This window comes from Eptesicus fuscus, chromosome 23 (genome assembly GCF_027574615.1).
Source record: "Eptesicus fuscus isolate TK198812 chromosome 23, DD_ASM_mEF_20220401, whole genome shotgun sequence".
Classification (NCBI taxonomy): Eukaryota; Metazoa; Chordata; class Mammalia; order Chiroptera; family Vespertilionidae; genus Eptesicus; species Eptesicus fuscus.
The window spans coordinates 12,514,810-12,542,277 of record NC_072495.1 but is presented as its reverse complement, the minus strand read 5'-3'; the positions used below and the strand labels follow the sequence as shown (position 1 = coordinate 12,542,277).

The 27,468-nt window shown below is 47.3% G+C and overlaps 2 protein-coding genes across 2 annotated transcripts in view; one reads left to right on the top strand and one right to left on the bottom strand.

Moving 5' to 3' along the window:
* PI4KA (phosphatidylinositol 4-kinase alpha) overlaps window positions 1-27,468 on the top strand; it is a 95,108-nt gene that overhangs the window by 48,218 nt on the left and 19,422 nt on the right. Inside the window, exons 20-32 of the mRNA XM_008142637.3 lie at window positions 15,655-15,763; window positions 16,116-16,252; window positions 16,447-16,580; window positions 19,021-19,103; window positions 20,333-20,403; window positions 20,487-20,611; window positions 21,142-21,223; window positions 21,471-21,554; window positions 22,275-22,364; window positions 22,969-23,088; window positions 24,840-24,932; window positions 25,901-26,057; window positions 26,314-26,441. Coding sequence (XP_008140859.2) covers window positions 15,655-15,763; window positions 16,116-16,252; window positions 16,447-16,580; window positions 19,021-19,103; window positions 20,333-20,403; window positions 20,487-20,611; window positions 21,142-21,223; window positions 21,471-21,554; window positions 22,275-22,364; window positions 22,969-23,088; window positions 24,840-24,932; window positions 25,901-26,057; window positions 26,314-26,441 — 1,413 coding nt within the window. The remainder of the gene's footprint in view (window positions 1-15,654; window positions 15,764-16,115; window positions 16,253-16,446; window positions 16,581-19,020; window positions 19,104-20,332; window positions 20,404-20,486; window positions 20,612-21,141; window positions 21,224-21,470; window positions 21,555-22,274; window positions 22,365-22,968; window positions 23,089-24,839; window positions 24,933-25,900; window positions 26,058-26,313; window positions 26,442-27,468) is intronic.
* SERPIND1 (serpin family D member 1) lies at window positions 1,623-11,792 on the bottom strand. The gene is made up of 5 exons (XM_008142636.3): window positions 11,707-11,792; window positions 8,114-9,009; window positions 4,389-4,662; window positions 2,470-2,614; window positions 1,623-1,814 (listed from the first exon to the last, which is right to left on the bottom strand). The coding sequence occupies exons 1-5, from the start codon at window positions 11,754-11,756 to the stop codon at window positions 1,623-1,625; spliced, it is 1,557 nt and encodes a 518-aa protein (XP_008140858.2). The 5' UTR covers window positions 11,757-11,792.

Genomic DNA, 27,468 nt, shown 5'->3' with positions numbered 1-27,468 from the left:
GGATGAGAAATGTAAGTCAAGCACCAGAGAAGAACGGTGTAGAAGCAAATTGGAGGAGGAATTCAAGGTGCAACCTCAGGTTTCACCTAGCGACCAAGAGGATATGACAAGGAGAGATTTGGTCTCAACCCTGTACTTGTCAGTAGATGGTGGAGGCAGAGGCAGGCCTGGTGCAGGAAGTTGGGAAGGGAGCAGGCAGACAGGGTTAGCAGGGAAAGCAGGGCCTGGGTTTGAATTCAGGCCTGAGGCAGATCATTTTACCTCTATGAGCTTTAGTTGTTTGTTCAGCTGCAAAAAGGTGATAACAGTGCGAACCTGTCAGGGTTGGTGTGAGATAACGCAGGGCATACCCATCACAGTGCCCCCAACATTGGGGAGCACTAGGTTCTCCTTTCGCTGCCCCCATGACTGGTGTTGGTCTCATTGGGTCAGAGGCCCTATGTGACAAGATTCCACCTGTGACCCTGGAGTCAGGCCAACCTACACTTGAACCCTGGCCGCACCACTCACTGCAGCAGCATCTTGGCAGGTGTTGGTGCCCTGCTGAACCAGATCTTTCTCCTCTGCAGAGAGAGAGAAGGCCTCTCCTGCCGGGGTCACAGTTGCACAGCCGTACGCACAAAGCTGCCATGCTCTCCCTTTGGCTTACCCAGGGAGCGAAGAATCCAGAAGTTTATTCCTCAGTTGTCGCCTGCTTTATCAAACCAGACAGGAGCACATCTGAGGGTCTCCCTGCGTCCAGGGATGAGAGCCGAAATGTGTGGCCCACATAAAGGCTGATTTGAGGAATTCCCCGTGCAGCCCCATCCACAGCAGCCCTGCTCCCAGGACTTAGCAACACTCACCCGAGACCGTGCCTGCACATGAGTCACTGTGAAAAACTCAAGTTACTTTTTCTAAACCTCTGTCATTTCTGGGGACGTCAGCTATTGTGAATTTAGCCTTTCTTCGTTATGTGAGCTTCAGAGATTAGAATTATAACAGAGACACACAGCGAAAGTGGTGCTATTTCTCTCTAGGGTAGAAGGCAGGGCCGTGTGTACATACTGTCCTCTGGGCAGCAGTGAGGTGACAGCATCAGTTTGGAAGGTTGGGCCTTTGCTAGAATTAAGCCCTAATGCCAAGGGCTCCCCTTGAACACGAGGTGGCTTCTCTCCTGGCATCGGGGATGGTGCCACCTGTGCCCCTTCCTTGAGAAAGGTGAGAAATTAGTCATGCCGCTCTTTTCTGTGCTGTGTGTTTAGACGAGGAGCCCTGGTTGAGAAAGGCTTTGAGTAATAGAGCCAGATGTGCAAGGATGGGGACCACAAGGGAAGGGAGTGCCAGGGAGGCTCTGAGGAGGTGGGAGGTAAGCTGGTCTGCATGTTGCTGACACCCTCTAGGTAAAAGCTGACATGCCACGGGTACATTAACTTCTATGAACTGACGGCATTGTTCACTATGCAGAGCTAATTCCAGCAAGGTTCTCATTGTTGGTAAATTTCTTCTCTCACATGTTTCTCAGTTTCAGAATGGTAGTATAAACCACAAAGTCATGATGCTAAACATCTCTGTTCTCATTGTTACAATGAAAGCAGAACTACAGAGTGCCACCAAAACTTGAGACACCCAGACCTCTACCTTTAAGACTTGGTGGGGTTGGCAACTTTCCCCATGAAGAGCAGGCAGCTGGTGCGGTGCTCATAGACGAGGAACAGGAAGGGGCGGTCGACACTGAAACGGACTTGGGTTGTCAGAGGCATGAACCCCACCGTCGTAACAGCAGCAGCTTGGGTGCCCTCCTCGTTCACTGTGATGGTACCTTGGTGCTTGAACTGTTTCAAAATGGAAAGGCAAGTTGTCAGATTCTGTCAGTTGGCACACAGAGGGATAGAAGATATGGCGGAGTTGCATCTTATTTGGGGACTAGGTTGAAATACCGTATGCAAGGCACAGGCCACAGCTGGTTAGAATGACCCTTGAAATGCTTTCTAATCACCCATCAGATATGGTAATTGTGCTTAGAGGCCATGTTGTTTAAACAACACTTATCTATAAACTCTAGCATCATAATCATTCTTTCCAGTGGTCACAGTATGAGCAGTCTGAGAGCCACGACTTACACTCTGGGGTGCACTGGGAGAAGGATTGGGCCTGGACTGCACATGGTTTGGACTGGTGTTTTCTTTTTTGTGGGATGCCTGTCACTGGTGTGTTAAGTTCATAGTGCAGGGTCTCTGCATCATGTTTCGGCTGGGAGTAGCTATTTCACAGAGTGGAGCACACACCTGCTCTCTCTCTGGTGTCAGCAGGAACTGGGCTCAGCCCCAGGCTGCTTCCTGAGACAGGCCACCCTGCCCATTCAGTGTCTGGCAGACTCAGGGAGACCAGACCCAGCTTCCCCAACATGTGCAGTCAGGGCCGGGCGGGAGGAGGCTTTGCTGGGGGAGACCCTGGGGCTGGGTGCAGAGGGCAGAGAGGAGAGGTTACCAGGTCGATGGCGATCCTGTGGTCTGAGATTCCTGTCATGTTGCTGCTTTTATCAAACAGCCCCGTGATCCCCATGGACTGCAGGGCCTCCACCAGGTTGTAGTTCTTCTCCAGCTTGAATTTGGGCAAGAGCACCTCTCGAGTTCTGGTCAGAGAGTAAAAGGGGGCCGAGTTTTATGAGCCACAAGTTGGAAGAGTCATGTTTCTTCTTCACATGCACCCAGAGTGGTGCATTTACCACAGAATTGACACAGCACTTGTTAAAATCATATCCTGGTACTGTCACCTGAGGATTTTGGAAAGACCATCTCACTGTAATCCCAGTTACCAAAGACTGAGGCCTGGTTACTGCTGAGTGGCCATTTCCTCATACTGTGGGTTCATGTCCTGTCTTCCAGGTCAGCAGCAGAACTGCTGCAGGTTTGTGGTTGGAGAGATGTCTAAAATTATTGTTTGGTCCCTAATTTCAGCCATTTCTTATTTTATTAATTAAGGTCAGCGTGCTTAAAAAAAGAACCTGTTATACATGTATATACCAGACAGTGCTGGGCATTCTTAGTCCTTGCCTCAATTCATTCAGCCCTCAACTGGGTTAACAGCAACAATAGTGCCTTTGGAGCCAGATCCAGCCCTCACAGGGATCAAGAGAAGTCCGATGCTGTTCTCCTTCTCAAGAGCTTGCTTTCCTTTTAGCAAGCCAAGACTCTCATGTGAAGCAGTGAAAACAGAAAGATGGTATGTTCATGTCTGATCAACTAGAACAGGTCTAACTACTGGAGCCATCCAAGAGGGGATGTGGAGGAGGGGTATTCCTGTGGCCTAGAAGGTTGCCCACTGCTTGAGAGATGGGGACCTCAGTGTGTGAACAGAGGCCTGGAGGGAGTGTGAGGCTGTGGTCTAGCTGGGGTGCAAGGGTGCACCAGGCCGAAAGGGAGGGGAGAGAGGAGGACATGGGAGTAGAGCAGGCTAGATGGGGCTGTGTCTGTGGGCCAGGCCTGGAAGCTGGTCTGGATCGTGTGATTGGGGGTCCACAGAGTTTATGAAAAGAGGCAGGTGGAGATGGTGTTGTGAGAATGCTCTTCTGGCGGCCAATGCTGGGGTAGACTGAGGAGTGGAAACAGGTGGTTGGTTAGGCCTCTATAGGCTCAGGGTAGAAGGTGGTTAAGAAGGAGGCAAGTACAGAAGGGACATTCTTAAGGAGGAATTGTCAGGGCTTGAAGACTAATTGGCTACCTTGGCAAATACTTTCTTCTAAGAGCCAGCTTCTTAGTTTATTCCATTTCTTTGTATTCTTGTCTCAAAAGGAGAACCACACCAGATTCACTTCTTAATATAGGCCTAACCAGTATCCAGTGAAACAGAAATGTAACTTCTTCATTTTCTGCCATGATCCAATAATAATCTTAGTAACCTGTAGTTTTGACTATGGAGTAATAAATAATAATAAAGGAAAATCATGAAAGACATGTTCTTAATGAGGTAAGAGGACCTCAGGATTTCTTGGGTCAGGGAAGGGGAGAGTTCTGGGCACTGTGAGGGATGCTTGACATTGCTTTTCTATTTATTTCCCCCAGCGTCCCCAGGCAGTTATGGGATCATGCTGCTTTTATAGATGACAAAGCCAGGGCTCAAAGACACAAAGCAAGTACATGGCAGAGCCAGGATTATTTCCAAGCTGGGTCTAAGTCACCTGTCACTAACTTCTGTCGTTATGGAGAGCAGATGTGTTTCTCACAGATGCTCTGATTACCTCTCACCGAGCAAGAAATTTGGGCCGAATTAATAGAGTGGCCCAATGTGGCAGTTCTTGGGTATTCATGCATACTTTTCCACTTTTCATAAAATGATCAAAGTACTAGTATTCCTGGGCACCCTCAGGATCCTGGAAATTAAGAGGTCAAACACTCAACCTGAAGTACCTGTTCGTCATGCTTTTTTGCCATCTCTCCACCACCTGGGGCGTCAGCTGTGTCTCCAGGGTCTTCATCCCAGACAGCTTGTGCGGGACCACAATCAGCATGCTGATGCCGCCCACGTACTCCAGCTGCAGGACGTCGCAGTCCAGCTCCTGGTCATTTGTCGCCAGGAAGCTCCCCTTGGTCTGCATCATGGAGACCTTGACCACCTCTCGCTCGTTCAGCCTGAAGTTGTGGTTGTGGGTCATTTCCGTTGGGAATTTATTCACCCAGGATCCTATAAAGTCAACAGAAATGGGGCTTTCATGAAAATGTCCTTTTAGAGCAGTGGTCCTCACATGTAAGCCTGCATCAGAAACCCCGGAGGGCTTGTTTGGACTGCAGGTCCCACCCCCAATGTTTCTGATCCCAAAAGTCTGGTTTGGGCCAAAAACTGGCATTTCTCACATGTTCCCAGGGGATGCTGATGCTTCTGGTCTGAGGACCACACTGAGAACCACAGGTTTAGAGGATTCTAAGGTCAGAGCGCTAACATACTGGTAGGAAGCATGGTGATGGGGGAGGAAAAGTAGGTTGGAGTAGATTCTGGGTTAGGTTCTGACACTAACTAGTTGTAGGCCCTAGCAAGACACCTAACGTGCCTGAGCCTCTACCTGCTCATTTGTAAAACGAGTAGCTTTTAGCTCGTGGCAGATCTGTTTGGTGGCTTCCTCCCTCGCACTCTGAATTCTCTAAGACCCAGCAAGACACATTGGTGCTGCTGCCATCAAGATCGTCACTTTAGATTTGGGCACGGCGCTGTGTATCCAAGAAGGAGTACGTGACTAATTTAGTTCTAAGAAGCTAGTAACTAGTAATGATGGATGCTTGACAGATGAGAATTGGTGATGTCAGGCATTCTTTTAAGCACCTTTCCTGTATTACCTCATTTTCTCCAGCAACCATACAGAGTTGGGTGCTTTTTATTATTAGCCCCATTTTACAAAGGAGGAAACAGGCACATAACAGAACAACTCAAGGTTTCCAGCTGGTGGGTAAGAGAGCTGAATGAGATAAGCAAGAGGTTCCTTTGCAGGAGGTTTAAACACCACCTGCTTCTGATTGTAGCCAAGTTTCCTCCTCCCTGAGCCGGCCTCTGCCCAGGAGTTGCAGCACTATTGACACGGGCAGTTCTCGGTGCTGGGCAGCTATCCTGTGCATTGTCGGATGTTTAGTGGCATCCCTGGCCTAACTTCTGAAACTGTTCCTAGATGCAGGAGTGCTTCCCCTGCGTCCCAGGTTGTGACAACCACACATGTCTCTTGACATTTGCCCTGGGAGCAGAATTGTCCCCCGGTTGAGAATCACTATTCTTTCTGCTGACGCTGTCACGTGTCTGCTGGGATTCTTTCCTTTGACTTCCTGTTGAGGCCGAATCTCTGTTTTATTGTGCTTTACAAAGTGGTTGTAACATTTGAAATTAAAATAAAAATAGTAACAAATTTGGGGGCTAGAGATTAAAATTACTCTTTTAGACTCTCCTCTCCTTTGATAAATATCCATGAAAGACTGGATGTTACTAGCATTTCTTCCCTCTGACTCCCAGGATTAAATTAAGTGACTGAAGTTTCAATATAATGGCAAAAAGAAGCACATGTATTTGCCACTTTTACACTTTCGGGGACACTGGTTACTGAGTTCAGGGGATTAGAAACTGAACATCTTAGCTGTTTCTCCAGCCCCTTTCCAGTTGGGATGGCTTGCTGCTGTGTGTCTGCCTGCTCAGCACCACGCCAGCCCAATGCAGAGGCTCTTGGGGCCCAGAGGTACCCCACAGACTTGTAGGACTGAAGGCTTTGGTGCACAGATGCTTGCACTGGCCTGTTCTAAAGGCATCCCTAAACAGAATTTAATTGCTTATAGAAGTTAAGTAATATTATACATACTTAATATATAATATTGAAACCTACAGTTTTACTCATCCGAGTTCATTGGACTTCCCAACATGCCATGCGCTGGCCTCAAGTGTGGCACCACTGTCTCTTGCAGTGCTGCTGCCAGCCCTGTCAGAATAAGTGTTATCTCTGTGATCAAGGTGAGGAAACCACGTCACAGAGATGGTGAGTGACTTACCCACAGCCACACAAATAAGGGGTGGTGAAGCCAGGGCTTAGACTGCAATTTGCTCACTTCTAAAGCTGCTAGCCAGTAACGGAGATATATGTCTGTGTTCATATATATAGGCTTCCCCCACTATCCAAAAGTAGAGCAGTCCTGTGAAACCTTGTACAAGCCAAAGTGATGTCAAGTGAAGAGCACCTGTATTCCTTAACTGAAAGAAATCTGAAGAGGATGTTGGCTTTTACAGAAAAAGCCGTTGCTGTACTAATGTAGTTCTTTTGTAAAAGTGAAGTGGTCACTTCCAAAAAGTTGGGGATACCTGTATAGCGTGTGTGTCTGTCACAAGCCTGTTAGAACTCAGCCTTTGGTTCCACCCACCACGAGGACGGTGCTGTGCCTGACTTTTGTGGGGAAGGGGGGATGCCCAGGGGTCCAGCTCATTCCTGTGGTCTTGGCTTCCTCAGCCCCCCCCCCCCCTTGCCCATCTAGCAGAATGCCTGCCTGGCATTCTGTTGGGAGGTCTTGGCATAGGCACAGAGCAGTGTATTGGCCTGTGGAGGGGCGCTGGCTCTGTAGCAGCAGCCAGGAGAGGGCCTTCGTCCTTTGCCTCTCGGGCCGGTGCCCACTAATTCTTGGTGGCAGAGAGGAAAGTGGTTTGTGTCACAGAGACCAGTTGTGATGCTGGCTCGTTCCTGTCTCTGCCCTCCAGCCCTCTAGGCTTGTGAAGTGGAGGTTCCTTGTTCAGGTCCCAGTGAGGGCATTTTAAAGAGAGGTCTGGATTTTACAAACCTATGCCCATTTATTTCTAGGACTCCAGGGGTCCTGTGTGTGTATAGTGAGGGGGGCGGGGTAGCCTCTTTAAAAAGTGCTTTGGGCCCGGCCGGCATTGCTCAGTGATTGAGCATCGACCTATGAACCAGGAGGTCATGGTTCGATCTCCACGTGCAGGAGGCAGCAGATCAGTGATTCTCTCTCATCATTGATGTTTCTATCTATCTCTCCCTCTCCCTTCCTCTCTGAAATCAATAAAAAACAAAGTGTTTTGGTGTCTGGCCCAGAATAGTTGCTCTAGAAATAATACTTTATTCGCCCCTATACCTGCCCATTAGTGCAGAGTGTCCCAAAAAGAGTTGTAGGTGTTAATGTCAGTTATTCAGGCTGAACAGTTTTCACTTCAGCCTTTCATCCATATTCCTGCTTACTGAAAATTGGGCAAGGAAATGAAAAATCTCCAGACTGGCCAAATACTAAAAAGGTTTTTGTATTATTTTTTCCAATTTAACAAGGTGCTGACCCTGGCTCTGACCTTTACTAGCTTTGCACTCGGCGTGTCATTTTATTTCTCTGTACTTTGGTGTCTCTATCTGTAAAATGGGGACGCTAATAATAGTACCAACCCCACAATGTTGTGAAGATTCAGTGAGTGTAAAAACATGACGTTAGGGCTCAAGTAAGTGTCAGCTCCTACTGTCACCTCATCATGATCTTGCCTATCTCTGTGAACTGACTTTGTGTCTTGGTTTCCTGGATAAATCAGAGCTAGAATATAGTTCTGGCATTCAATCCACCTGCATGTGTACTAAGAATATGTTGCGACTTTGCTTTGAGAAACATAAGCTACTTCTTACCTTTAAAGTAGATGCAGTTTAAAATCATCATCTCAGTGGCTGGGTCTATATTCTCCAGAGCATCTTTGATGAGGCCCTTGGTGAGTTTCAGAATGTGGTTGTTGGTTTTTGATATGAAGGCAGGGTCTGAGAAGTCCGCTGCTTGGGCCTCGGCAAAGTAGTATTCCTTTACTTTAGTTTTGAAGTCATTCAGGATTGGAAATTGCTTCTGGATGTAAAGGTCATTGACTGACCGCAGCGTGTACCCAAAATTCCTCCTAAAGAGGCGATGAGTCAGTTTACGAAAGAGATTATGGATGGTCATGATTTCATACTTGCTGCTGGCATTGACAAAGTCTTTAAAATGCAAAATTGAGTGTACTTGGTCATGAGTCTCCCCCTTCAGGCCCAAGGAAATCATACCCATGGCGGTGGAAATGCCCACCGGGGCTATGAAGATGTTGTCGGAAGGACTGGCCTGCTCTCTCAGTGCTCGGTAGAGGTTGAAAGCGAACTTAGCATTGAGGATGTTAAGGCGCTGGATCCGGCTCTTGCCGTGGAAGAGCTGGAGGATGTTCCCAGCACTGGCCTCTGAATCTGTCGATGAAACCACATCAATGATGTCGATGTAATCGTCATCTTCACTGAATAGCTTCTCCAGATCCAGATAATCCTCGTCCTCCTCCCCCTCTGTGATCCAGTCATTGGTGACCGTGTTTTCCTTGTGGAAGTCATCAGCGAGAAGGGGCATGCTCAGGTTTTGGCTATTTACCTGCCCCCATTGGGGATCCGCAGACTTAGAATCATCCCCTCCTTTCTCGAGCTGATCCACCAGGCCATTGTTCCCACACACAGATATTAATATGAGAGAAACAACGAGGGGTCGGAACGGGCATTTCATTTTGGCAGAGCTAAAGCTGGGAGGGAAAACACGACATGTGAGAGAGCTTAGCAGACCCCACCCCACCTCTGCAGTGCTTAGGTAGGAGTCCTGGCGGCTTTGACCCTGGGAGATGCTTGGGAGTGCCAGTCTTGAACCATTTTAGGATTATGGACTTTAAGAGAATCTGGTGAAGATAAACAGATACTAACATTGTATGCGAACTTCATAAACCTGCCTGAAGGATCCATGGGCCCCTACATGAGAATCCCTTCTTTAAAGGTTTGCAGAGAACTGTAACCATCTAGAATCCTGGGGGCTCATGAGCCATAGGGAGTTATTTTTTTTTCATTCATTCGCTAAACTCTGTCTCCTATCTTCACACAACCTTCATGTAGGGTTAGTTTGCAGATGATTTGGAAATTGTCTGTAACAGACCCCCTCCAGGCCTCATGAAATGTGACTGGTGGGCTGAAATGTGCTGGGGGCTACAAGGCTGTGCTTGCTGCAGGTGTACTTTTTTCTCCTTTGTATGTTCAGTTGGCTCCCACCGTTGTCAGGCGGAGCTACAGTATATCTTACTTAACTGCTGCTAGCATGGAGTTAGGAATAATCTCACTAGGCATATAGTGAGATTAAAGAGGGGCACTCCCATTAAGTAAAGGAAGATAAATTTTAGTACGTACCCTGTGGTAAGCCTCTCTCTATCTACTCATCCTCTGCCTGTTCTAAGAAAGGATTTGACTTGGCTTGCCAAATCAGTTTTGGCTGCCAAATGGCTTTTTCTTTCTCTTACTCATTTCCTGGGTTATTAATTGCATCCTGGGTAGATGAGCTATTCTTTGATGCTTCTATATTTTGTTACGATGGTGACATTATTGTGATGCTATACAACATTATCCCAACTTCTGATTACCCTAGAAACAGGAGTTGTGACTAAGTTTGTTGTGTGTGTCCCATCTCCTGTTAGATATTTGAGGACCAGATATATGCTTCCAGTTGAGGCCAGATAAGAGTTACTGCTCCTGTTAAGTAAATACTTGGACTTGTTAGGCCTGAAGACGGAGCTAATGGTATGCATACCCCACTTGAAATGTTCTCAGTTTGTTGACGTTGATATTGCCAGGCACTATACAAGGAACTTTGTCTATGTAACTTAACTTCGTCCTCACAGCATTTTCCAGACCAGGATACTGAGCCTCACATCCATATGAGTGGTCGTAGCTAGATTGGCACCAAGTTGGTTGAACCCTCCCACCCCCTCATGGCCGAGTGCTGTGCCTGTTTGCCCTAGATCACCAGGACTGGTTTCCTTACCCTTCTTATTCTCTCCCTCCTTGTGTCTTCCCCTACAGTCTGTTAAAATTACCAGCTCAGCCTTTGTAGTATTTGCAACCGAGAGGCTTTTGAATTGAGTGTTTTGGGGAGGGAAAATCATACTAGTAGTCTCCAGCTTTGAAAATCTCTGTTGTTTTTTCATACAACCCCTCCCATCCCCAGGCATCTAGCTGAAGCTGCAGTGAAACGATTTCTAATGTGTGTGGCTGCAAGCAGAGCTGGGCCCAGTTTCCAGATAGAATTGGGCATAGGTATTGAGGGTAATGCATTACTAAAAGTTAGAGAAGAAGTAAGTAAGCGACTTGGTGGAAGTCTCCTTACTAGGCTGCACTGAAAAGTATCCTTCTCGGATAAAAATAGGTTTAAAAAAATAAACCCAACTTGACTAAATAAGAGTTCAGGAAAAGAAATGTGAGATCAGATGGGGAGGCAGAGGTGAAAACATTCATGTTTTTATCCTGTGTTCAGATAATATATTCAGATGCTTTCTTATACCCTGTTCCTGTATTATATGATGAAAAGCCAAAAGTAGTTTTCATTATTCCCTTATCAGAGGAAGGAGAAAATATATCTTGATATTTCCTATGGCTTGAAGCTAAGTATCTAAAAGGTAAATCTTCCTGTTGTTTTGCCATTTAGTATAACAAGGATTATATAAGACACTTTAAAACATTCACTAGGTTATGTTTAAATCCAGATTACTATCTTTGAAGAGAAGCATTATTTTTGGTTACACATCAGCGCATAACACTGGGACACCCTTGTTCCTCGTGAATGTTATCTCCAGGCCCAAACAGGGCAGATATCATGGGAGAGAAGTAACTGCCTGAAGTTTTAAAAAACCTTTAATTTTGAAATAACTTCAAACTTCCAGAAAAATTCGAAGGATAGCATAGAGAAAAACGCCTGTGTACCCTTTTCCAGATTTCATATTTTGGAACAGTGGTTTTATTATTCCCTTTTTGTCTCTCCATGTATATATGTGTGTATATCTGTGTGTGTACACACAGGCACACTCATATACCTTTTTTTTTCTGAGCCATTTGAGAGTAAGTCCCTTATATTGTGTCTCTCTAACTTTTAATTCTAATGTTCCAGGGAAAAATGCCTGAGAACAAGGATATTCTTATACATCATCACAGTACAGTTATCCAATGCAAATAACTTAACATAGGTATAATCTTTTCTTACTCTTAACTCCTGTTTTTAATTTCATTAATTGTGCCAGTAATGGAACTGAAAATTTTTTATAATAGGCAGATTAAAAAATAAAAACATTTCTAAGATAGTATAGAACGCTTTAGAATTTGTAGTTTGATAGAGAAGTGCACCAGTTGCCCATCTCTAACCACAAATGAGAATTTATAATCAGCAGAAATGTTAGAAACAAACTCACCTCTGTGCTTCTGTGAAGTGTGTTTCAGAGATGAAATCAGCCAAGGTCATCAGCACAATTTCAAAGTGAACTTTGGTGCTGGGCTGTTGTTGAGTATCTCCCAAAGTAAATATGTCCCAAATCAAACATCACTCAACTAGCTTTGTCAGCACATACCCCTCAACTGTGTCTTTGGGTTACTCCTGAGTGACTTGTGACTCCTCGGCTCCAGTTCTGGTGTAGCTGACGTTTTGAATGCATGACTGTCACTGTGTCGATGGGCTGATGGAGCAGTCTCGCCGAAGCCACCATAGAGATGCTTTTCAGAGCTTGGGGGCTGGGTTACTTCAGGGCTGGTAGCTGTACTGCTTCCATGAAAGGAAAGGTCATAGTCTGCCCTCTAACTATGAATTCTGCCTCTAGGATGAATCGCAGTGCCTGAGTTCGTCCTGGCCTCCAGGGCTGACATGGCTGCGAGGCAGGCAGGTTCCGTGAGCTTAGTGCCGAGAAGAGGGAGTTTGAGATTTGTGACTCACAGCATAGGGAGACCTTTCTACAGTCAAGGGTCACTGTCCTCTCTGCCAGAATTTGCAGCCCAGCTCTCCTGTCCATTGTAATACTGCGGAGCAGTGCTTCCCAAACTCAGATCCACCTAGGCATTCACAATCTGTGGGGCTATGATTTGTTTATTTGTATTTTTTAATATATCTTTATTGATTTCAGAGAGGAAGGGAGAGAGAGAGATAGAAACATCAATGATGAGAGAATCATTGATCGGCTGCCTCCTGTACACCTGCCCCCCACCCCCCCCCCCCGGGGATTAAGCCCGCAACCTGGGCATGTGCCCTTGACCACAATCAAACCTGGGACCCTTCAGTCCGCAGGCCGACACTCTACTGAGCCACACCGGCTAGGACTGTTTATTTGTTTTTAACTTTGTAATCTAAAATATTATAAGAATATTCTGAATTGTCTGGAAAACCAATTTATGACAGAGCGCTGCTCCCTGATTTCAGTGCTCTTGTGTGTGTTTGGTGCTGTCACCCACAGACTTTCTAAAGTGAGGGTTGAGATTCAGGGGAATCTGCAGGTGTGCAAGGGCCCTGCAGGGGGCATCTGTGTGCTGCTTATTGTGACAAATTCTGGCATGTTAAAGGGCTATCTCTATTTTGAGTTCAGGACTCAAAAAATGTTGGTTGTCCAGCCAGCAAGGCTCAGTGGTTGAGTATCAACCTATGAACCAGAGGTCACAGTTCGATTCCTAGTCAGGGCACATGCCCAGGTTGCGGGATCGATTTCCAGTGTGGGGCATGCAGGAGGCAGCTGATCAATGATTCTCTCTCATTGTTGACGTTTCTGTATATAGCTCTCTCTCTCTCCCTTCCTCTCTGAAATATATACATACATATACATATACATATACATACATATATATATATATATATATATATATATAATATATATATTTATGTATGTATTTATTTTTTTAAATGTTGGTTGGAACTTGGTCAGCTTTGGCACTTACTAGTAGTAGCCCCTCGTTAACTATGCTTTTGTGGCAGTGTCCTGTGTGGCACTGGGCTTCTTAAATAGGAAGCTTCTGTTCATTGCTGCCCTCCTTTGCATTCCTCCACCTCCTCAGCCCCTTCCCAGAGTCCACCTACACCCGTAAGTGTCTCAACTGGCTTCCCAGGGACATAGCATTCTGGTGGCTTTTGAGAAAAAGCTGTTCCTTCTCCCACACAACATGTTACCAAGCCCTGGGCCAACTCCTGCACCCTCCCTGAGACTGTGGAAAGAATACGTCTATGGCAGAACTCTAAGAAGTACAGGCAACTTAAGAACATAAACACTCCTGTCAATTCAGCCATCAGAAATAATTATTACTATGCAGCTGGTATGTCCCCTTCTTTTTCTAGGATATATGTTTATACACATATATTTTAAACCTATATCATATTTCTTATATATTTTGTATTTTTTCACTTGAAATATTGTGAGTTCTACCTGTGTCACCAAATAGTCTTAGAAAATATTATTTTTAATATGCTATAATTTATTTAAATGCCCCTGCTAGGTAGACATTTAGTGTTTTTTCTGTTTATTTTGCTGTTATAACAAATGTTACATTTTTATGCCTAAATCAAATTTTTAAAATATGTTTTTATTGATTTTAGAAAGAGAGGAAGGGAGAGAGAGAGAGAAACTTGATGTGAGAGAAAAACATCCATCATTTGCCTCCCTCAGGCACCCTGACCAGGTATCGAACCCACAACCTGGGCATGTGACCTGACCAGGAATTGAACTGGTGACCTTTTGGTGCACGGGAAGACACTCAACCAACTGAGCCACACCAACCAGAGCCAGATTTTTTTCACACTTGTGATACAGTTCACATATCAGGTTCATAATGATTTGATATTTGTACATATTGCAAAATGATTACCACATTAACATCCATATCCACAAATAGTTACAAATTAGATTTTTTAAAAAAATATATAGTTTATTGATTCTTTACAGAGAGGAAGAGAGAGGGATAGAGAGCTAGAAACATTGATGAGAGAGAAACATCGATCAGCCGCCTCCTGCACACTCCCCACCGGGTATGTGCCAACAACCAAGGTACATGCCCTCGACTGGAATCAAACCTGGGACCCTTGAGTCCGCAGGCCGACGCTCTATCCACTGAGCCAAACCAGTTAGGGCCAAATTAGATTTCTTTTTATAGATTTCTAAAATTGAGATTTTAGGTAAAATGGGGATATTCAGAATTTTTATGTGTATTACTAAACTAGAGGCCCAGTGCTCGAAATTCGTGCACAGGTAAGGTCCCTAGGCCTGGCTGGCAATCAGGGCCAATCAGGGCCTTCCGGCTGCTGGCCGGGCCTGCCTTCGTTCTGCGCCACCCCCTGGTGGTCAGCGCACGTCATAGCGAGCGATAGAACTCCTAGTCTCCCGGTTGAACTCCCACAGGGACACTTTGCATATTAGCCTTTTATATGTATAGATAACTTTACACGAAGTGTTATACCAATTTATAATCTACCAGCCAGTGTGAAGGTGCTGTCTCACTCTGCACCCCCAGCAATGGGGATTATCATCTGTCCCACCTCTGTGTCCCTGGCCCAGGGCCCGGCCCGTATTTGGTGCTCATAAGTACAAGCACAGAGTGCCCCTTCACTGTATGGGGGCTCGACATCTCTCTGCTGGGGTTCTGTGAGGATCGACTTGTCTAGCAGGCACTGCACAAATTTAACCATTTTACATACCTGAGGAGCCACTCCCTGCTTCCCACCTGAGGAGCCACCGTCTGGAGCAGGGCTGCAGGGCTTTCAGTCCCTCACTTCTACATCTGCACAGCTCTGCCTCTACCCGTTGCACATGTTGGGATTCTGCTCAAGATTATTGTTTGAAAAGTTGGGGTGCTGGAAAAGATTTAAAAGCCACTTCTCCTCGACCACAAGATTTCTCACCATCTCAGTCTCTCCAGTTACATCTTCATCTGAGCCCTAGCCCCAGTTCATTGCTGCCTTCCCCTAAGTATTCCATGCCCTCCACATCCCCAGGCTTTGGGCTGATGCTGGACAGTCTGCTCTCTCTTCTCTGCCTGGCTAAGTGTACTTGCATGCTAACATTGAGACTCACGACACCTTTCCAGGAACTCCACCCACTGTGCTTGCTCACCTGCCTCCAAATTAGGCAGAAAGACCTTAAAGTGCAGAAATTGTGTTTTTCACCTCTCGGTGAAAATTAGCTAATGATAAATGTTTGTTGAATGAATGAACATTAACCGGAGAGCTTACCAAGTGTGGGTTACTGCTCATTGTGCCTTTTCCTATCCAGTCTAATGGACAGGTTCCTGAGAATGCTCTTGAAGAATGAAGCTGTGGTTGATTTCACTTCTGTAGGTTTTAGGGTTTTTTGAGTAAATAACCTCCTTTTCTCCCTCTCTCCTTGACACATCAGCTTACCCGACGGTTGCCGCCCATCAAGGAAGCTAAGCCACGGTTGCAGAAGCTCTTCCGGGACTTCTGGCTCTATTCTGTTCTGATGGGATTCGCCGTGGAGGGGTCAGGTAGGGGCATGTCCACTTTTCCAGGGAAGACAGCGTGCAGAGTGAAAACAAAGGTGAGGTAGGACTCATCCTATTTTGAATGTGCACACATTTTAAATTAGCGCGATGCAGCTGCTGCTTCCTACAAGTATTTGCAAATGTTACACCTCCCAGATGTGGTTTAGGGTTCTGAGACGACCACATATCTTAGGAAAAATCTTCCTAAGTTAGCCAAAAGATTTGTTTCTGTGCCAGATTTGGGGGAAAACTGACTTAAACAAGGGACCCACGACTCTAGAAATTGCCAGTGTCAACCCCACTGTAGTGCTTCATGACCAGGGCTGTCATCTCACTCCTGTGCATTCTCTTCCAGGACTCTGGCCAGAAGAATGGTACGAGGGGGTCTGTGAAATAGCCACCAAGTCCCCCCTGCTCACCTTTCCCAGCAAAGAGCCACTGCGGTCTGTCCTCCAGTATAACTCGGCCATGAAAAACGACACAGTCACCCCCGTAAGGATTCTTGCCCTCCCAAGGGCAGATGGTGCAGCACAGGGGGCTTGCTGAGCAGTCTTGAATAATTAGAGCAGGTCCTTTCATTTAACATGAAATAGCCAGAATTAGCCACTGGGGTTTATGTCTCCTGGGGGAGGGCTAGCTTCCCCTCCAGAGCCCACGTGAGACCTCAAGTGTTCACTTCCCTCTAGGCTGAACTGAACGAGCTGCGCAGCACCATCATCAACCTGCTGGATCCTGCCCCCGAAGTGTCTGCCCTCATCAACAAGCTGGACTTTGCCATGTCCACCTATCTCCTGTCTGTTTACCGGCTGGAGTATATGAGGTAGACAAGCCTTCGCCTCCCGCACATCCACGTTTGCGCTGGTTTACGTTTTTGCACCTTCCAGGCATGGGACTTGCATGGAACTTTTTTTCAATCCTTACCAAGATATGCAAGCTTTCTTAAAAACACACAAAACACTGCCTTTGCTTTTCTCGTGTGCTCCTCCTTCCTGAGCACCAAGCATCTAATCATTCCCCAGGTGTCTAAACTCTGGTATTATCCTCTTCCCAGAGGGAATAGGCTTCTGAGCAATCACAGTGGATGCTGCAAACTCAGTCCAGTTGACTGGGAGAGAGCCCTGTTGGAAACCAGGCCTCACTGAGACACCCATTCAGCTGGCTTCCAGGATCACAGTGGAGAACAAACAGGAAATGGGAAGGTGCCTGTCCAAAATAACCCCATAGGTGGCCTGATGCTTGGGATGCATCGTAACCACAGCGGACCTAACAGCTATAGTCATTGTAATGATCTATAATGTCATCATGACAATATCAGTATTAGCCTGGACTGAGTGCCTTAGTGTATTTGCACACTCTTCAACAAGCCTATGAGGTAGGCACTCATACCCATTTTGCAGATTAGTTAGTTGCAGTTAAGTGAGACTAAGCAGTTAAGTTAGTTGCCCAAGGTAATCATCCCTAATTGAGATTGAAGCATATGTAGTCTCTTAAGCACTGTATCATGTTGCCTCTCGTAAATGAAGGCTGGAAGAACCAGGCAGGATGCTCAGAATTCAACTGTCTGTGGCTGCCATTATGGACGCTACAGACGCACCGAGATAAGGCCGAGGCACGCTGCACTGTAGCCAAATACACGAGCCACAGAGTGATGCATCCCTGTCACCAAAAAAGGTCAGATTACACTTAGCCTGTTTGCTTAAGTCACAGGATAGAATATTATAGAATGATGTCTTTCTCAAATGGTTTGGAAAAGAAAATATTAATTCTTAAAAGGAAAGATATTTGGAAAACACCATTATTTTAACCTTTATTTGGTGCTACAAAACCTCCCGAGGACCACACAGCAGAGCAGAATTTATAAACGAGTGACTCATTCTTCCCAGAGTCCCACACAGAGCTAAGGGAGTTTTGACTTGCTTTTCTTTTTTTCATTGTAATTTTTCTTGTTGTTGTTATAAAAGTAATATGAGAACATTACACAAAAACTTGGAAATAAGTAGAGGGGAAAAAACCCTGATTTCACTACCACCCCCTATGTACAATAATACATTTTTAAAGAAAAACAAGTCATACCAAATGTGTGGCTACAACAGATGCTCTCAGTCTCATATACCTGCAGGCAGGGCTGTCTCCTGCTTCCTCATGAATGGTGAGCTCAGACTCTCTGGACAGGCTGTTGACTTGGCTGGCAGACGAAGGCTAAGGGGACCAGCCCGCAGCGGCTCCCATGAGCCCGGCTCCTGCCGTGGGCTGCCTGCCCGTCCCCAAGACCACTCTGTCAGAATGGAGAAGCAAACCTGAAGCCTTTATTCAAGAACCTGGCTCAGATTCTCAGCCACTAGTTATTGGGAGAACTTTAAAACAAGTAGAAATGTGAGAAATTGTGTTAAAGCTGTGTGCACATGAACGCTCGAGACCGCATATGCCTAAAGCCACCAAGCTTGACCCACTGAAGCTTAACTCTCTACAGGGGGGTGCCCACAGACACTGAGGAGCGCTGGCCTGTGTTTGTGCCTGCACTCTCCCTGTGGAGCCCCGTCACAGGGGCCACAGTTCAAGCACATGCCTTTCTTTCCTTTCTCTTTTTCCCCAAGGTTAAAGATATTTTTTGTTCTAAAATTAAAAATGTTCAAGGTGCATAAAGTAAAAAAGAGAATAAAAACATTGGGATAATAGGGGAGATGCTAAAGATGAAAAATACAAGCAAACTTTCCTGGCTCTGAATCCTTAGATACCTACTGTTGATAGCCTCTTACTTTCCCTTCTAGAAATCTTCTGTGCATATGCAAGCATGGAATCGGAAACTCGTTTCCCCCACACCTTGTTCTTTTCATCTAACCATTTGTCTTGGATGTTTCTCTGTAGCGCCACATACAGAGACGCCTCTCGTTTTGGTGGCTGGGTGATGCTCCAGTGGATGGATGTACTCTGGTTTATCTGACCAGCCTCCTGATGATGGACATTCAGCCAGGGCTGTTAGGAGAATCTTCATACATATAACCCTTAAGATATGTCACTAGTGTAAAGAAAGAAAAAAAAAATACGTCACTAGTGGTGGGCTGCTGGGTGGAACACTGTGGGAATGTGAGGGTAGGTGGTGGACATCACCCTTCAGGAAGTACATGTCAGTGTTTGTCCCTCTAAATGGCGTAGGCCATCTGTTCCTCGCAGCCTCACCATTCCTGGGCAGTATCTAGTCTGTGACAGGGAAAGCCTGGATTTTTCAAAATTTACTCAAAGCTGTTCTCTTTGTTTGTTAGGGTTTTGCGCTCAACAGATCCCGACCGCTTCCAGGTCATGTTCTGCTACTTTGAGGATAAAGCTATTCAGAAAGACAAGTCCGGTAAGTTTATTATTGTGGTACTCGCGTGATGAACTGAGCTTTATAAGGTAAAGAGGGATACTACTCCCTATTTTCTGTCTGTGTGCAAAGATCAATATAAAACATATAACCTTAAAAAATACATATCTTTGTGACTCTGCCACTACTGCAAGAGGCCTAAGAGCAGAAAGAGCATCACTCTTGCCCACCATCAATGCTCAAGTGTGCTCCAGCCCCCAGGTTTCAGTCCCTAATACTACCCTCTGCTCAGAGGATCCTGGGCTCCTTGGATGGTCGTTGTTGGACCTGGAGCATCTTGTTGCCAAGGAACAGTCATGCCTTTTAAAGTCCAGAGCAGAACCAATTTAAAGGGACTCCCAGTAGAAAAATTACCATAATTTGAACATGAATAAAATATTTTTATTATTTTGCTTAAAAGAAAATCACATATAATAGGGTGTGTGTGTGTTTGTGTTTAAAATATTTGTTTCTTCCATTAAGTATTTGTGAAATAAAGACATGCAGTTGTTTCTATTGTAATCAGGAAAGAGCTATACCGTCTAGGGAAGAAGGTCATACCTGGTCTCAGAGGAGGACCAGGTAGAAAGGGCAGGTGATGGACAAAGCATCCTACCAAGTAGCCAGTTAGAAATGCTCCATTAGCCAAGGGAGAGCTTGGTGTGGTCACAGCCCCTGTTCCTCACTGTGAAGGGCTCCTTGGTAATCCTGCTGGTTATGAGGAGACCCACTTAGGACCACAAGTGTTTCCCAGGACATTGTCAGGCCAGACCACCCTGATTTGATGTGAGGAGGAGGGCACTTAACCTCTGTGCTGTTTTTTGGGTTTTTTTTTTACTAATCATGAGGAACCTCCTACACAATACCTGTGCTCTTCAGAAATGTCAAAATCATACAAGACAAGAACAGATTGAGGCATCAGCATAGATTGGGGACACGATGAGTAAATGCCATGTGGCATCCTGGACTGGATCCAGGAACAGAAAAGGGATACATGGTAGTGGGAAAATTGGAGAAATCCATATAGAGCCTGAAGTATAGGAAATCACATCGTATCAATGTCCAATTCTTAGTTTTGACAAATGCAATGTTAATATCAGGGGAAGCTGGGTGGAGGGTGTATGGGAACTCCTCAGTAAGTCTAAAATTATGTCCAAACAAAACGTTTGAAAGTAGCTGGGGTTGGTCTCTTTCTGTTGATGCTCCTGACCATGGAACCCCTCTTGTTTCAGGGATGATGCAGTGTGTGATTGCCGTCGCAGACAAAGTATTTGAAGCCTTCCTAAACATGATGGCGGATAAAGTAAGCCTTGTCAGAGAGCCAGCACGTGTTTGCCGGGGGCACACGGAGGGCGCCTGCTGTACCTGTCTCTTCTGACTCTCCAGGCAAAGACCAAGGAGAACGAGGAGGAGCTGGAGCGGCACGCGCAGTTCCTCCTGGTGAACTTCAACCACATTCACAAGAGGATACGGAGGGTGGCGGACAAGTACCTGTCTGGCCTTGTGGATAAGTACGCTCATTTTCCTTTTAATGCTCTCTGTGTGTACACTATACCTGTGTGATCTCGATACATTATCAGTCCAGAAAAAAATGGAGTCAGAATCAAAGCTTTCAAAGCGATGCAGCCTCCCAAGAGTGCTGGAGTTTGCTGTAATCATTACGAGTCAGAGCTGTGCAGTCTGTCCTCTCCACCCTGGGGCCCCTCATCCAGGAGCAGCTTCTTCTGTGTCGTGCAAATACTGCCATTTTCCATCTGTGCCACGATGTGAAAACATCAAGGAGCCCGGGTCATAAAATAGAAGGCTCCCTTGGGAGGTGGGGAGTGTGGCCTGGCCACTGGGTTGGAAGCAGGTCACTGGGCCCTGAGGAGTGGGACTAGCAGGAGCCTAGGAGCTTTTCTGACTGGTGCTCTGCCTTGGAAGCCTCCTGACCGCTGACCCTCAGCTGGGCAGCCAGAAGTGGGACTCTCAGCCTCCCTTTAAGGAATGTGGGTGCCCTGGGATTTGGCTCCTGGGCCCTGAAAAGTGGCTGTCGGTGCAGGTTTCCCCACTTGCTATGGAGCGGGACGGTGCTGAAGACCATGCTGGACATCCTCCAGACCCTGTCTCTGTCGCTGAGTGCAGTAAGTGTCCCTGCCCACCATACGCTGAGCCTGATTCATGCCACAAGTGGCTTAATTGGGGGTGGGAAGCCCAGATCCTACCCTGACCTTTCCCAGTAAGCCACAGCAAGTTTGGAAGCCTGACCCAGACGGGACGAGTTGGGGGAAGGAAGGCAAATGCTCTGCTGCCCGGCGTCCCTGGAGGCACAGCTCGGCAGGGGCAGCTGGGGGAAGGCTGTTGGAAGAGGAAATCGTGTTGTGCTTTCAGGATATTCACAAGGACCAGCCTTACTACAGCATCCCCGACGCCCCCTATCGGATCACCGTTCCTGACACATGTGAAGCCCGGGAGGTAGGCCAGAGCGGTCCCCCGTCTTAAGGGCCGTTTCACTGCCATCTTCTGTGTCTGTTAAGGCCAGCATGTTCCGCACATCATGTCATTCAGTCTCCAGCAGTTGAGGTGTGAGCAGTATGTGCCCTATCCATCAGTTGCCAGGGTCGCACAGTATGAATGGGTGCCAACTCCCAGGTCTGTCTGCCTCACAGCCTCATGCAAGGATTACAGACCAGATGTGTGCGGGTTCCCTGTACCCAGGAGCCTTGGTGTTGGAGCACAGTCCCTCCTTTGGTTTGCTATGGCTGCCATAACAGAGTATCACAGACTGGGTAGCTTAAACAACAGAAGTGTATTTTCACGTATTTCTGGAGGCTGAAGTTTGAGATCAAGGTGCTGGGAGTGTTGATGTCTTCTGGAGCTCTCTCCTTGGTTGGTGGATGGCTGTCTTCTCCCTGCACTCTCACATGCTTGTCCCTCTGTACATGACTTTGTCTTCATCTGCTCTTCTTACAAGGACACCAGTCCTGTTGGGTTAGGGCCCACCCTGATCCCGTTTTAATGTAATCACTTCGCTGAAGACCCTGGCTCCAGTTAGTTACATTCTGAAGTGCTGGGGGTTAGAACTTCCACATGGATTTGGGGGGACACAATTGGGCCATAGCTATCCCCAGTACACTGGTGGGGTCCTCTGACAGCCCAGATACCCTGACCTCGGTTAATCACACCCCTTTTCAGAGCATCGTGAAGGACTTTGCTGCGCGCTGTGAAATGATCCTACAGGAGGCGATGAAGTGGGCACCTACCGTCACCAAATCCCACCTCCAGGTACTTTTAAAAAATCATCAAAAAGAAATCGTGATAAGCTCTTAAACACCATCCAGCGAGCTTTACACACACTCAGTACAAACAGCACTGTGTGAATTAACAGACCAAGCATTAGTGTAGTGCCTGAGACTAGAAGCCTCAGGAAATGATCTGCATTGGGAGCAGGTTGTGGGGTAATTGTGCTGTTTGGGGGTGAGGGAGGCCAGTGGGATCGGATCTGGGCCTTCTCTGTCCGCACGCAGCCCTATCAGCGGCTGCTCGGCAATGGAACTGCCAAACTGCCTGGGTGTGGGCGGCAGGGCCAGGCCCTGCAGCTGTTTCCCCAGCACTTGGCAGATAGCAAATGCTCCCAAGGACGTGCCAGGAATCAGGGGTCCTCTCACATCTGCTGTGTGCCAGCCGCTCTGGGGACCAGCTTTGTCCTTGTTCACCTGGAAGCAGCAGCCAGTCAGAGGGGGGCTCTTTCTCACTCCCTGAGGGCCCCACGCAGTTGGGAGGGGGCAGACCCAGCCCTGACACCAGCGTTTGCTTTACTACCTCACACCTCTGTTTATCAAGTGTTGTTTTTACCTTTAAAGTAAAACAGCATTTTTCCCTATTTCAGGAATATCTAAACAAACATCAGAACTGGGTGTCGGGACTGTCCCAGCACACGGGGCTAGCTATGGCCACCGAGAGCATTCTTCACTTTGCCAGCTACAACAAGCAGAACACGACTCTCGGGGTACGTGAAGGAGCTCACTGCTCCCCAGGAGCACTGTGTAAGCCAGCGTGGGGGAAGGGCCACCGCTGATGTGTGCTTTTCACGAAAGCCACCTGGGCACCCACAACTGCCTGTGTGAGGCGCTCAAAGTGTCTGTTGGTAGATCGGAATCTTGTGAGAGCTCCCAGGTTCAGAGATCAGCTGGTCAGTCACGCAGGCATTTCCTCACCGTCTTCTGTTTTCAAACTGTGGACTGATGGAGGTAAGCTTGATTCATTAATGAGGTCAGATTTGGATTTCTGGGAGTCCACATCCTTGAGGAAGGAAACTGATCTGTGGTAGACACATCAGCAACAATTATAGTCGTGTTGACTTTCGACAACGCGCAGTGCGTGCTGAACTGCATGTACAGGTGCTCGGCTTGGTCTTGTTCTGCTCGAGATGAATTCAGAGGGCAGCACGTCCAGGGTAGTGCTTTCTGAAGTAAATTAGGGCCTAGGATCAAAGTAGGGTTGAGAACGGGTGATCTGACTGGCAGCGTTGCACTTTGGTGTCTCCCAACCAGCAGGGGCTCTGTGCTCCCTTGGTGCTTCTTAACTCTCTCAGGGTGGGTGGGGAGGCTGCCTGCCTAGCTGTTAAGGATTCGGTGCGGTGGAGGTGCCCTGTGACCTCGGAGGCAGGGAGGAGCCCATTAGCAGAGCCAGAGGAGGCCAGTGTCTGTTTACCCAGGTCATCCTCGAGCACTCACCTAAGGTTCCTGTGTTTTCTCTGAAGAAAAAAGCATCTCGACACAGGCAGCAGAGGCCTTCCTGCTCCCGCAGGGCCCAGTGCATTGGCTCAGCTCCCCAACCTCGGGCTCGCACCAATCCGAGGACACACGCAGCAGCCAGAAGCAGGGCTCGCAGACTAAGAATGCATGTGACAACTTGTAGTCTTTCTCTAGACTCTAGCCAGCTGACTTGTAAGAGATTTTGCCTAAAAGACTTAAATATTATCCTTTAGAAAATTAGATTTTGGTTAGGTTTTCCCTTTTCTGTTGCTAAAGACAAAAGGTTACTTTTTATTGTGTTTCTGATGGTTGCTGTGCTGGAGGTGCTGGCAAGGTGCCCCTGCGCCATGGAAAGCAAAGCAGTCTGCAGGCCCACGACACTCCATCACACGGCAGTCAGGGAGCCGTTTCAGAGTTACAGAAAGACCCGGAGTCTTAGGGGGTGGGAGGTGGGCTAAGGCCTGAAGCTGAAGCAGAGGAAGTGGGGGGATGTTTCCCCCACTCTGTGGGTTGTCTCTACTCAGTGTGCCCCTTTCCGTCAGCAGCAAGTGGATGTCTCAGAGCTTTTACTGGCTCTGTTGCTGCTCTCACTTCAGGCACCCTCTACCTTCTCTAAGTCACATTCACACACCAGCACCATCGCAGAGGGGGCATCCCGTGACCATTAACGTCACAGCATGGCGATTGCAGTTAACGGTGATTTCACGGCAATCAGGTGATTGTTCTGCTGCAAAGGCCTGTGCATCACTGGGTGAAAGTAGTCAGGGTGGCCTCCCAGAGAAATTTTTCGTGCTGAAATTTATTTAAAAATCATTTTTCCATGGGACATAACAGACTAGAGGGTCTTCTAAAGTAGTTCATTTTACTATCTTGCCAGCACTGAGGATTTTTAATAACCCCTGCATCTGAACCTGACTTCTTAATTGGACTTAGGTTTAGCCATGGTAAACATGAGGAAATCACAGTGCTATGGTCTGAAGTAATTATTGATATTTGTCTGTAGGCAACTCAGCTCACCGAGCGCCCAGCCTGTGTGAAGAAAGATTACTCCAACTTCATGGCGTCGCTGAATCTGCGCAACCGCTATGCGGGCGAGGTACTTCTGCTGCCCTGTGTCCGAGGCCCTTCAGAGTGTCCTCTGGTTCTGATGTCAGTCAGCTCCTTCCCAACAGAAAATGAGCAGGGAGTCTGGTGAATGTGGAACTCACCCATTTGAAGGCTGGCCCCGGGGACCGTTAGCACAGCCTGGAGCATTTATGACAGTCACTCACCACACTGGCTGTTCTGAAGCATTTGATTTTTCTGGTTGTTTTCTTAATATGTTTTTATTGATTTTGGAGAGAGAGGGAGAGGGAGAGAGAGAGAGAAACACCAGTGAGAGAAAGAACGATCAACTGCCTCTTGCATGCTGACCTGATATCCCGTATAGTGAGGCTGATTTTGTTGAGTCACTGATTGATTCTGAAGGAACTTTATTCAACCAACATGCACAAGACCTATGGGAGTCAGACCCTAGGCTCAGTGCTGGAATACAAAGATGATGAGACCAGGTCCCTGCCCTCAAGGACCATCTAGAATGGTGGGAACACTAACACACATTTCTTTTTCTTTTTTTTAAATCCTTACCTGAGGATATTTTTTCCGTTGATCTTTAGAGGAATAGTAGAAGGGAGAGAGGAGGGGGAGAGCGAGACACACACACACACATTGACTGGTGGCCTCCCACATGTACCCCGATGGGGGCTGGGAATCAAACCTGCAACCGAGGTATGTGCCTTTGACCGGGAATCGAACCTGCAACCCTTCAGTCCCTGGGCCAATGCTCTAACCATGGAGCCAAACAGGCCAGGGCTCACACACATTTCTAAAAGAGAATTTCCCCAAAACCTCTGACCAGTGGTAGCATCACTGACTTGAGCCTGTCACTCTCTGCATGCATAAGCTCTAGTTTGGGGCAGCGAAGCATCCTGTGGTCCTGCCTTGATTGTGGTTAGGTGGCTGCCGGGGCCTCACCCATGTGCCTGCGTTACGCACGCCTCTGCTGACATAGCATGCTTCTTGTAGGTGTACGGAATGATTCGGTTCTCCGATGCCACAGGCCAGATATCTGACCTGAACAAAATGATGGTCCAGGAGCTGAACACAGCACTAGACCTCAGCAATCCCCAGCACTACACACAGGCCATGTTCAAGCTGACAGCGATGCTCATCAGCAGCAAAGGTAAGGGACCAGCCCTGTGGACCTCTGGGCTCGTTTGTGAACAGCTTGTTGGCATCCATCATCCTAGTGAATTGGAGTTCTGGCTGAAGAAATCTGGAGCTCCCCCAGTAGAGATCCCTGTGGCCTCTCTGGTGGGTAGAAGTAAATAAAAGGCCATCATTGACCCAGCTGATGCTGACTGACTATCTTGCTCACCTGGGGAGGCCATGGGGTTCAGCCCATGTTCAAGGCCTCTGAACAGTGTGTTTGGTTCCAGATTGTGACCCACAGCTTCTCCATCATTTGTGTTGGGGTCCCCTCCGGATGTTCAATGAGCATGGCATGGAGACTGCCCTGGCCTGCTGGGAGTGGCTGCTGGCTGGCAAGAACGGAGTGGAAGTGCCGGTAGGACACCCGGGTCGTCTGCTCTTAAGGGTGGGGCGGGATGAGAGATGGAGAGAGCTTATCCTCAGCTGATGAGCTTGGAGACCCTGGCATGCCCTTTACCCTCTGGGGCTTCAGTCTCCTTATGTGTGAGAGTGTGATATTTTTTTAAAATACGTTTTTATTGATTTCAGAGAGGAAGGGAGAGGGGGGAGAGAGAAACATCAATGATGAGAGAGAATCATTGATTGGCTGCCTCCTGCACGCCCCCTACTGGGAATCGAGCCTGCAACCCGGGCATATGCCCTTGACTGGAATCGAACCTGGGAGCCTTGAGTCCGCAGGCAGATGCTCTATCCACTGAGCAAAACCAGCTGGGGCAAGAGTGTGATATTAATGCCTGCCCACACGACTGTCATATGTTAAACGCATCCTAGTGGTGCCTCAGAGTTGTTATTTTTCCAAAGCTCAGTAGGGGGAGCCATTTCTCTGAGATTGGAACACATATCAACATTGGAAATGGTTGTGTTTGTCCCCAGGGATACTTCTCTGGGACTGCTAGTTTTGGGGGGAGCAGCCTTCCTTTTGTCCGTTTTTCTGAAGTTGCTATTGGAGTGAGCCCACAGGGGCTTGCCTTAGCTGTCGCCTGCCCACGCTACCTAGAATGTCACGTACACCCTCATTCACTCTTCCAAGCCTCTTCATGGCTGTTTTCCCCTTAGCAGAGATCAGGGTCCACTGTCTATAGCTTGCTTTTCTCGTCGTCTGTGGCCCCGCAGTAGACTAGGTGGATGTGTTTGTCTTGTTCAGACTCCATTCCCAGAGCCCAGAAGGCCCTGGCCAGAGGCAGCGACCAGGACATGCTTATCAAACAAATGAGTGATTGTGCTGTGGCTCATTGGTCCTGGTGGCCCTGCCGTTTCTTCATCTATTTCAGGAGTGGGGAACCTTTTTTCTGCGAAGGACCATCAATCGAAAGCCATACAAAATTATCAACTTAAAATTAGTCTGCTATATTTGGTCAAACATTTAACTAACTCACTGCTAA